The sequence below is a fragment of the Thamnophis elegans genome, chromosome Z, assembly GCF_009769535.1.
Source record: "Thamnophis elegans isolate rThaEle1 chromosome Z, rThaEle1.pri, whole genome shotgun sequence".
Lineage (NCBI taxonomy): Eukaryota > Metazoa > Chordata > Lepidosauria > Squamata > Colubridae > Thamnophis > Thamnophis elegans.
Genome location: NC_045558.1, coordinates 7493624 through 7505686, shown reverse-complemented (window position 1 = coordinate 7505686; position 12063 = coordinate 7493624). Strand labels below are relative to the sequence as shown.

General features: G+C 41.0%; 1 protein-coding gene across 2 annotated transcripts in view; it reads right to left on the bottom strand.

Annotated features, from left to right (window-relative positions):
- The window catches only part of GORASP1 (golgi reassembly stacking protein 1), a 30132-nt gene that overhangs the window by 16524 nt on the left and 1545 nt on the right, over positions 1-12063 (bottom strand). For both annotated transcript variants that reach the window (XM_032237615.1, XM_032237616.1), the window contains exons 2-5: positions 10292-10372; positions 4055-4258; positions 3277-3363; positions 480-610 (exon numbers count right to left, since the gene is read on the bottom strand). In XM_032237615.1, the coding sequence (XP_032093506.1) occupies positions 480-610; positions 3277-3363; positions 4055-4258; positions 10292-10372 (503 nt within the window). The remainder of the gene's footprint in view (positions 1-479; positions 611-3276; positions 3364-4054; positions 4259-10291; positions 10373-12063) is intronic.

Below are 12063 nucleotides of genomic sequence, written 5' to 3'. Positions count from 1 at the left end.
TCACAGACTATTCCCAAAATGTATTATGCCGCCCAGCACCTCATGGTTGTGTGATCAAAATTCCGACCCTTGGCAACTGACTTACGGTTTTTATCACGGTTGCAGTGTTCCCTGGGATCACATGACCCCCTTTTGCAACCTTCTGACAAGCAAAGTCAGTGGGGAAGCCCAATTCACTTAACAGCCGTGTTACTAACTTAACAACTGCAGCAATTCCCTTAACTACTTCACTACAATTGCAGTGATTCAATGGACGAGAATTGTGGCAAGAAAGGTCGTAAAACACAACTCTCTTAACAACTTCCTGGCTTAGCAACAGAAATCTGTTACCACCAGCTATCCGGTTCCTGGAATTCTGGGAGTTGAGGTCCGCCAGGCTTAAAGTTGTCAAAGTTGGAGACTCCTGCCGCTAGGAGGCCAAGCATCTGCCTGATCTTGCCCACATCTCATAACTCACTCACATAACTCTAAAGTCCTACCTTCCTTCTCCACCCCAGGCTCCGTTGGGGGTTACAAAAACCTCTCGGCAGGAATCCGTTTCTGTGTTATAGACCACTAGCTTCAGAGGCTTCCCCTCATGGGAATCAATCAAGGAGAAGAAATCCTCAGACTGAACAAAAGAGAGATCCACCATTCAGAGTCCGCAGCAACATGCCCCCCCCCCACTTCTTCCCCTTTATACCACCACCAGCCATAAACTGTTAGGGGAGAGAATGTACAGCCTGTTCTTTGATCAGGGAGACTGCCCTCGTCAATGGGTAGATAAATGGGTTTTCCAGGACAATGAAGGAACCAGTCAAGATCTTTGGGGGCCCTTTCAATTCCATTTCTTAAAAGGTTAACTGGACCACAGTTTATTAAAACTGAGGCCTTTAGAAGTGACTTGGATGAGTAACGAAATGTCTCTGTTTTAATAAAGTTTGATCCCGTTGCCATGATTTAACCTTTTAAGATACTTTTGGCCTGGATGACTGAGTCTTCAATTGCATGTTTCAATTCTAGTTTTAGGATGCTGTGCTCTCCATGCCATCCTTAAAAAAAATGCCTCAAAATGCCATAACGCCATGTTTTTCAACCCTGCAACTTTAAGATGTCTGGACTTCAATTCCCAGAATTCCCTAGCTTAGCATGCTGGTTGGAGAATTCTGGGAGTTGAAGTCCACCCATGCTGGCTAGGAGATGCTGGGGGTTGAAGTCCACTCATCCAGGCTGAGGGATTCTGGGGGTGAAGTCCAGACATCTTAAATCAATATGTAGCTCAGGGTTGAACTTGGTAGCCTTTGGTGTTTTCTTGCAGAAATTTCATTGGCGAAGTAGGTAACTTCAGAAGTTGCTTCAGCACCAAGGACTCCACAGATGTCTTAAAGCAGCCAAGTTTGAAAAGCACTGCCATAATAGGAGAGGATTTTTTTTTTTAGGGTGAAGACTTCATGACTTGTGGACATGGAGAAAAGAGAGTGGAGATGTCCACAGGGGATGGGGAGGGAAGAACGGGGAGGGGGGGGCTATTACATCTTAAATTCTGTCCCTCCTGTACATCCATCGTGGTATCAAATGTATATATGAAGCAAGCGGAGCTTGCATCATGATGGGACAGTACTATTTTCATGTTTGACAGCCAGTTTTAAAAACTTTTAAAGAGATTCAGTTAATTAAAAAAAAATCCCTGAAATCCTGATCAAGAGGCAAAGTTCTAGCAGAAAATTAATTGCATTCAAGTCAACGTTTCCCCTCTCAACAGAACTGGAAGGGACCATGGGGGTCTTCTAGTCCAACTCACTGCTCAAGCAGGAGACCCTATACATTTTGAGAAGATGGCTGTCCAGTCTCTTTTTAAAAACCTCCAGTGAAAAACTTCTTACTCTTAAGTTCATGGGGACCCTTAAAAAGATCTGTGAACCAGTTTGACAAAACCTAGCCTAAAGTATTAGGGCCCATAAGAACGTCTGTCTGGGAAAGCAAGAAAAAGCAGGAAAAAGGGGTATCCAATCTTTAAGACTTGTGGACTTCATGCTGGCTGGGGAATTCTGGGAGTTGAAGTCTACAAGTTTTAAAATTGTCAAGTTTGGACATGGTTGGTTTAGAGCAGGGGTGTCAAACTTGATTTCATTGAGGGTCGCATAGGGGTTGTGTTTGACCTTGAAGGACAGGAATATGGGGGGGGGCATGCTCTGAGTGAGCATAACCATAGTGGGTGTTTGACACAGGTACAAGATACGTTTTTCCCTTTCTTTTCTTTCTTTTTACAGTTCTTTACTATAACCATTTTCCTATCTCTTCTACCAGGTATTACAGGCAAATTATTACTTATTCCTCATACTCCGCTAAACTTCGTATTTCTAAATTTATTCCCCATAGTTTAATAGTAAATTGCTTTTTCATTTTTTTATTAAACTAATAATAAAAGTACAATAGCATAAATAACATGATAATATAAGATCTAAAAGCAGAGGTAATTTTCCAGGATAGTCAATAGAAATGACTGCCAATTATAGATTGTTCATTGTAGATTAAATGGAACTACAGTAGGTAAAATCTGGCATTAAAGTGTAGTATTAAAATAGGATATTGCTTGTTTTCTATCCAGATCAGGCACTTACTTGAGGCCACATAATTGTAATCCAGTCCAATCCATTCCTCCTGCAGCACTCTGCTGGCCAAAAACGGGCCGCATGGAGGCCGCACACCACCTGTTTACAGCTGGCAGTGTGCTCTGGCGGCCAGGAAGGCCAAAAACAGGCCACACAGCGGCCTCGTGGGGCCTCCATGTGGCTTGTTTATCAGCTGGCAGAATGCTTCTGGAGACTCCAGAAGCACTCTGCCAGCTGATAACAAGCCACACGGAGGCCCCTGGGCCCATTTTGGCTGGCAGAGACACCGCATGTCGGTCCTTTGATATTTCCATGCCGGTCCCGCAGGCCAGATTTAAGCACCCCATGGGCCAGATCCAGCCTGTAGTCCTTGAGTTTGACACTCCTGGTTTAGAGACCCAGGAAAGGGAAGCCTGAAAATGGCAGTCCCATGTGCAATGATCTCTCTTCCCCACTACGTTGTGGTTAGTTTTGCCTTTTGCATGAAACTCTTGGCAGCCAAGAGATGGACCCTGAAACCAAAGGAGAGTTTTATGCACAAAAATGCTTCTACAATAAGAAATCAAGCACAAGAGAAGATGGAGGGAACCAAGTGCAGAGCAATGCAGAAGCCTAAGAAATATTCACAGCCATCGTCACCAAAATCCAATCTCTCCTGACTTTATAACTCTTCTGAATCTTTTACCTCATGAAGTATCTGATCCGATCCAATTATATAGTCAGAATGGGGTTTCAGGCCAGCTAAGGCTGCTGGAGAAGCTGGCTCCACATCCTAGACAAGAGAGAAAGACCATAGTTATGGCTACGGACCATGTTACTCAAGCATAAAGGTAAAGGTTCCCCTCACACATATGTGCTAGTCGTTCTGACTCTAGGGGGCAGTGCTCATCTGTTTCACAGCCAAAGAGCCAATGATGTCCGAAGACGTCTCCGTGGTCATGTGGCCGGCATGACTCAATGCCGAAGATGCATAGAACGCTCTTACCTTCCCACCAAGGGTGGTCCCTATTTTTCTACTTGCACTTTTTGTGTCTTTTCAAATTGCTAGGTTGGCAGAAGCTGGGACAAGTAAAAAATAAGCATATTCAATGCTTAATGTTATTATTACATTTTTATTAGAAAATACATTGAGGGGAAAACGAACAGGTCCACTATATTCAACTTTTTAATATACTATAATTCTAAGATTAGAGGATTAATATCGATGTGAATGATGTTGCAAATTTTGATGGTTATTGCAGAGGTATCTGTACCCAGATGACACAGTTTAATGAGAGATTAAACCTCCCATCTTTTCCCCCCAAAACCATGTAAGTCAGTTGGGCTAAGATGAGTGACTCACCCCAGCAGTGCTTCTTAGCAGCTAAAATCTGATCATCCAGCTGTGACTCCAGATAACAACCAATCAGGACCAGCAATCACAGAAAGCCCAATGCAACATGGAGATTCGCTTTCCTGCTTACCAGCACGTGCCAGACTTGTTCATTGGCGCCTTGGAAACTGCAGAATCGCACACTGGACCCTAGCAGTCCCTGCCCTCCCCACATATTGCTAGGGATGACCTCCACTTCGCGCACTTTCATCGTTTTTATGTTGTAGACTTCCAGTTTCACAGCTTTCTCGACGTTGGCTTTTAGTAGATCTTTCAGAGTATCGCCTTCTTTATTCTATATGCAGGGGAGAGGGAGGGGGGAAATTAAGGTCTTGTATCTGGACATGGCAGCAAACACAGGGAAAAAAAACCTGGCATCTGTGGCCAGTAAAGGCAGGAAACAATCTTTCTTTCTTTCTTTCTTTCTTTCTTTCATTCATTCATTCATTCATCCATCCAAGAAGAGAGCAGCCAAGGAGGTAGAGAATCATGATCCTCCTTCACTGGGGGAACATATCATTCAGACCACTTGCGTTGCGTAACCTGACAGGGGTTGTGTTCTTTGAGATGTCTAGGGATGGTTATCTTACCAAGGGACTTTAAAAGTGCACAGGTTTAACAGTACAGATTCATTAGACGTTGCATTAGGAAAATTGCTTTGGTTTTTAAAGTTGCACTTATAAAGTATCCAGGTGTTATGATGCTCTACCAACATTTCCATGGAAACACCATGGAGAGCTTGTTCGTTCTTTCTTTCTTTTCCTTCCTTCCTTTCTCTTTCTTTCTTTCATTCATCCATTCACTCACTCACTCATTCTAGAAGGCCAGCTATCCTTCCAGCTCAGTTCTTTCCAAACCTGGAAATTAAATTTAAACTTTAATTTTGCAGTTATTGATGGAAAGTCCCACTCAACCCACTTCCAGATTAAATACAGACTTATCACTCATTTGGTGACAGTTCAAAGTTACAGTGCCATTGAAAAAAGTGGCATGATTGCCTTTCGCAGTTACAACCATTGCAGCACCCCCCAAAATTCAGATGCTTAGCAATTGGCTCATGTTTATGACAGCTGCCCTAAGCTGGGGGTCGTGGGATCATCATTGGTAACCTTTCTAGCAGACTTCCAACAAGCAAAGTCAATGGGGGAAGCCAGATTCACTTAAGGAGCGCAAGACATTCACTCAACCATTGCAGTGATTTGCTTAACAACTGTGACAAAAAGGTTGTTAAAGTGGGCACAACTCACTTAACAACTATCTTCCTTAGCAACAGAAAGTCTGGGCTTCATTGTGGTCATGTTGAGGATTAGCTATACTGTAAATTGGTGTAAATTTACTGACCAATTTTATTTGGGGTTAGTTAAAGTTAGGATGAAGTGTAGCAACATTAGTATTTATTTTGGTTTGGGAGGTTGATTTTGTCAACAGATGTTTAAAAAAAAATTGGGGGGGGGGATTTGTGTTGGCAAATTCAGATGTTTATACATACAAAGTTGCTGCCTTAGAACAGGATCTGCATAAGAAAAGTCCAATATTTCTGTCCTGTCCTGGTATTTTGTTTTTTAGAATGCAGTGCTTGAACCTAAGTCATTTTGTCAACAACACTATAATCACAGGCGAAATGTGAAGAAAGCATCTTTTAGCCCAAATATAAAAACATGACTTCTAAGCAAATAGGTCTGGGATAACAAAGGTAACACAGGTCAGCAGTTCATTTGGGGACCATTCAGTTACAACGGCACTGAAAAAAAGTGACTTATGATCGTTTTTCACTTTGTGGCATCCCCATGATCATGTGATCAAAATTCAGACAGTTGGCAACTGACTCATATTTATGACAGTTGCAATGTCCTGTGTGTTTGTGCGTGTGTGTGTGTGTGTGTGCGTGTCCGTGCGCGCGTGTGATGTGATCTCCTTTTGCAACCTTCTGACAAGCAAAGTCAATGGAGAGAGCCGAGGTGGCACAGTGGTTAGGGTGCAGTACTGCAGACCACTTCAGTTGACGGTTATCTGAAGTTCAGCGGTTCTAATCTCACCGGCTCAAGGTTGACTCAGCCTTCCATCCTTCCGAAGTGGGTAAAATGAGGACCTGGATTGTTGTTGGGGGCAATATGCTGACTCTGTAAACCGCTTAGAGAGGGCTGAAAGCCCTATGAAGCGGTATATAAGTCTAACTGCTATTGCTATTGCTAATGGGGAAGCCTGATTCGCTTAATAACCGTGCTACTAATTTAACAACTGCAGAGATTCACTTAACAACTGTGGCAAAGAAAAATTGTAAAATGGGGCAAAGCTCACTTAATAAACATCTCAACTTAACAACAGAACTGTTGGGCTCAGTTGTGGTCATAAGTCAAGGACTGCCTGCACTCAAGATGACAGATTGCCACGTTGACTAAATGAAATAACAGCTGGAATCTACCAGCTAGCCTTCTTTCTCATCTCCGCACGCCTTTGTCAAGCAGCTTTTAATCTGTTAATTATTACCAATAAGGATTACAGTTGGTCAAATATTGCGAACTGATTTTGGTGATTCAGCAAAGAAGTCAATGCCCTCCCTTCTCCTCCCTCCAAAGCTTTGCCAAAAGGGGCACCTTGATTATACCAAACAGGTTTCAATACTCAAAAATTCAAAGATGCCCTTAAGCAAAGATGCCGAGAAAATGAGGAACGAGCCCTCACCCACATAATAAGGTTGTCATTTCAGTAACCGTTACAGATGATCCTCGACTTACAACTGTTCATTTATTGACCATTCAAAGTTGCAACAGTACTGGGGGAAAAATGACTTTTTCCATAACAACATGTTATGGCCATAAGTTTTTCCTACTTATGACAATTGCCGCATCAGTCATACTTTGGGTGCTTGGCCGCTGGAGTGTATTGAGGGTGGTTGAAGAGGTCCTGGGAGTATCACTTGCCACATCCCTAGGGAGCTTCTGACAAGCCAAGTCAGAAAAAGCCAGATTCACTTAATGACTAAGATTCACTTAATCACTGTTGTGGTTCACCTAACAACTGTGGTGGGAAAAAATTGTAAATGAGGCATGACTCATTTAAGAACTGTCTTACTTAGCAATGGAAATTTTGGGGTCAATTGTGGTCATAAGTTGAGGACTACCTGTATTGGAAACTGCTAAAACTATAGCTTATCCAAAGAACTCTTGAAAAGTGTTTATTACCACTGTATTAATTGTAATTATACATTTATTATTGCTTTTGATTTAAAATTGTTTTTATTGGGGGAGGGGGGGTTGCCTTGGAAGTGTTAATTTCTACATCATATTTTTTAATTCTCTAAGCCAGAGAGAGTTGGTGAGAAAGAAAACAAGTAAATAAAATTAATGAAACATATAACGAAAAGAAAGTTACGTTAATGGTGGGAGAATTTCACTTCAGCATCTGGTCCAGAGCTATTTCTCATGCCACGATTAAGTCTTCAAAGACAGGTAGCCATAAAAATTGGATTTTGCTTTCTAAGAATACATTTTAAAGAAGAAGAAGAAGTTCTCACCCAATTCAGCTGCATCTCAATTCGCATTACAAGTAGTCTTCAGCTTACAACTATAATTGAGCCCAAAATTTCTGTTGCTAAGTGAGACCTTTTGTTAAGTGAATTTTGCTCATTTTTACAAACTTTCTTACCACCGTTGTTGTTAAATGAATCACTGCAGAAGTTAAGTTAGTAACACAGTGGTTAAGTGAATCCGGCTTCCCCACTGGCTTTGCTTGTCAGAAAGTCACTAAAGTGGATCGATCATAAGACCCCTGGACACCGTAACAGTCATAAATAGGAGACGGTTGCCAAAGTCATTTGAATTCTGATCACGTGATCATGGGGATGCTGCAATAGTTGTGTGAAAAAAATGGTCTTAGGTCACTTTTTCCGTTGCAACACTGAAAAGTCACTAAACGAACTGTTGCAAATCGAGGACAACCTGTATCTGCTATGAAGACAAGCACTGCACTGCCCGCATCAAACTCTTAGCACCTGCATGGGGAAGGGACCGAAGGGCTGCAAGCCCAGCTTTTGCCTCCGCAAGCTGCACCTGATGGCACGAATGCTTTTCAGTCTCAAAGCTACCAAAAGGAAGGAAGAAAAAATGAATCCAGACCTTCCTAAAACCGGGCCACCAATGGCTGCTTATACAGCAAATTCTACAGACAATTTCCCAGCAGGTCAGTTTAGAACAACAAGAGTTCTGCCCATCATTTCCAGTTCTGGAAAGCTGATCTAAGAAGGGGACGTGTTTGGTAGATCAGATCTTCTTGTCATATCCTAAAGCAGGGGTGGAGAACTATGGCCCTTTTATGACCTGTGGCTCAGGAATTCTGGGTGCCTACCAGTCATAAAGGGGCCATACATAATTTCCCACACCTCCCTAAAGCAACTAGCTGAATTCCCGAGGTTTCTAAGATGCAATTGAGTTGGTGATAGGGAGCAAGAGGCAGGCTGCATCTACCAAGGCTGAAATTTGGTCTAAGGACTTCAAGCTGCAAACTCCTGCTTTGTATTATTTATATATCAATTCATTCCATATTTGATTTACTTTTTGTATTCATGATGTGCTTTACACAATCACGTATCAATACATCTAGAATGGAATAACAGAATAACAGAGTTGGGAGGGACCTTAGAGGTCTTCTAGTCCAATCCCCTGCTAAGGCAGGAAACCCTATACCATTTCAGAGAAATGGCTATCCAACATCTTCTTATGATGTTATGGCTATCTTAAAGACTTCAAGTGTTGGAGCATTCACAACTTCTGGAGGCAAGTTGTTCCACTGATTAATTGTTCTGTCAGGAAATTCCTGCTTAGTTCCAAATTGTTTCTCTCCTTGATTAGTTTCCATCCATTGCATCTTGTCCAGTCTTCAAGTACTTTGGAGAAGAGGATGACCCCCTCTTCTTTGTGGCAGCCCGTCAAATATTGGCATATTTCTGTCATGTCATTCTTAGTCCTTTTTTTTCATTAAACTAGACATACCCGGTTCCTACAACCATGCTCTTCATGTTTTAGTCTCCATGTTCTTCATGTTTTAGTCTCCAGCTCCCTAATCATTTTAGTTGCTCTTCTCTGTACAATTTCCAAAGTCTCAACATCTTTTTTATATCATGGCGACCAAAACTGGATGCAATATTCCAAGGATGGCCAAGACATTATAAAGTGGTATTAACACTTCATGTGATCTTGATTCTATCCCTGTTATTGTAGGATTGTGTTGGCTTTTTTGGTAGCTGCAGCCAACTGCTGGCTTATATTTAAATGACTGACAACTAGGACTCCAAGATCCCTCACAATTACTATATTAAGGCAGGCACCACCTATCCTGTGCAATTGATTCTTCTTGCCTAAATGTGGAACCTTAATTTTTTCATACTTCTTGCTTTTTTTTACAGTAATTGTATATGGTGATCCTTATTCAGTCATTTGCTTATTGGCTGAATTTTCTACTAAAATTTCCAAAAACAGCAAAGTTCTGCTTGATTGCAAATGCTATCAGAAGCCTCCCAGGTTTGATTGTTAAGCTGATTAAGGATACTGAAATGACATATCTATCATCTTTACAGGTAATCCTCAACTCATAGTTGAGCCCCAGATTTGTGTTGCTAATCAAGACAGCTTTTGAGTTTTGTTCCATGTTACAATCTTTATTGCCAAATAAATATAGTTAAGCAAATTACTGGGGTTATTAAATGAATCACATGGTCATCAGGCAAATCCAGATACACACAGACACAGACACACACAGAGAGACACACACACACAGATTTTATTTGTCAGAAGCTGCTGGGAAGTTTATAAATGGTGATCACATAACTCTGAGACACTGCAGCTGTCATAAATATGAGTCAGTTACCAACTACCCAAATTTTGATCATGTGACTATGGTCAGAAGGATGAAAAATCGTCATGTCACTTTTTTTCAGTAATCAAATGAATGGTTGTAAGTCTACCTGTATTTTTTAACCTACAGATTCACATGTCACTATTAATAATTGTTCTCTGTAATCTGCTTCTTCTTGTACCGTTTTTTGGTCTCTGACCATAACCTGTTAAAACTAAAAGAATCTCACATGTAATCCAAAGAAACAGAGAATGTTTGTTGAAGATCTCTATCTATTAAGAGATTTAAGAGGAAGAAGCCCAATAGTGGACATTATCTGGGAGTGAAAATTGACTGGAGCAATTTACAATTTCAAAAATAAAGTCAGTTGAACCACCAAGCGATATTTGCAAGAACACCAACACAGGCAAGTACACACATGCACACACACACACACGCATACTGATACAGAAAACACTGGCTTTTCTTAGCTATTTACCAGTCTGGTATGTCCTATGGTAAGTATGAAATCAAAGAATGGCTCCAATCCAGCCTGCTGAGCAGGGGAATTTTCTTGAATCTGCAAAAATGGCAAAATTGACATATTGCATAAAACTGAACATCAGCATAAGAATGCACTTCCTAAAGAAAGTTGGATGCTTAATGCAAAAAGTGCCTGAAATAAGCCTATGTACAGATTAACTATAAACATCTGTTATTAATAACTGGAGGAGTTTCTTATAATCTGGAGCCCCAAGACCAAAGCTGCCCAGCCCACAATTTGGAGAAGAGTTGTGGTGGCGCAGTGGTTAGAATGTAGTACTGCAGGTCTAACTCACTGCTCACTGCCAGGAGTTCGATTCTGACCAGTTCAAGACTGATTCAGCATTCCATCCTCCAAACCTTTTAGAGAGGGCTGTGAAGCCCTAGGAAGAGGCATATATGTCTAAGTGCTAGTTCCCTGTCCAAGAGAACAAGATCCAAGGCAATTAAAAAGGAGGCCAGGCCAGGCATTATCTCCTTTCATAGCAAGCTTCTTGGGGAGTTCACAATTTTGAGATTTTAATTCTTTTGCAAAAGGATCTCAATTTCTCAGACTTTGGGTTAAACATTCTCCACAGAACCTCACCTTAGTCTCAACATACACCCAGAGAATGCATTTCTGAATATTTCCTTTAAGTCAAGCTTGACGTCTGATGTATTTGTGTGCACACCCAGCAATACGGAAGGGCTTTGACTTTGCAGAAGCTTAACTTCTGAAAGCCACCAAGGAAAGGCAACATTACTGCCCGCACTCCCCACAAGTTAAACATCTCATACCAAGACCTCGCCTAACACCCTCCCTTTTTTAAAAAAAAAAGAACAATTAGTCATGACTCATAACTTCTGCACACAATATTAAAAAGGCACAGCACTAATCTTGCAAAGGCAAGACTTAATCATTCTGATCCACCCAAGCTACAGGATTCCAATCATCCCCAACCAATTTGACCACTGGGATAGAGATTGCAGAATGATAAATGTATTCAGAGATACATTCAGTGAGGAAGCAAGGAGACAGCACATCCATACCATATCGATGAATATTTACCCTAAATATCCATGCTTAAAGATATTTTACCCATGTAGTTGCCTCTATTGCCATTATCCACGTCATTTTCTCATCTTTCTCACCTCATAGTTTCTACTAGATTCTCCTACTGGTATATTATGATTATCAATTATTTGCATCTTATGATTTATGATTGTGTCTTACGATTCATGATCTATGACTTATCTCTATGATGTTTGTATGTACCCTAAGAGCTTATAAACCAGAGACAAATTCCTTGTGTGTCCAATCACATTTAGCCAATAAAGAATTCTATTCTACTCCATTTTATTTCATTTTTATTCCACTTTCATAAGTAACTCAAGGTGGCAAATATACATAATATGTCTTCCTCTTTTCTGCACAACAACCATCCTGAAAGAGAGGGATTGGCACAAAGTCACCCAGCTGGCTTTATGGGACTCACTTTAACCACTACACCAAACTGGATATGGTATGATGCTTGCAAGATATTAACAAATTTAGTCATTTCACCAATGCAAAATTCACCCTTGAAGCTGAGATGTACTTTTTAACAAAAAGGGCAAAATAGCCAAAAAATTAATAATTAGATTCTACACACAGAAGATAAACAGGCATATGGCAACAGCTGTTTTAGAATATAGTTAAGTTCTTTTTATACAATTTTGGTGGGTTACTTTTTAATGCTATTGCCTTTT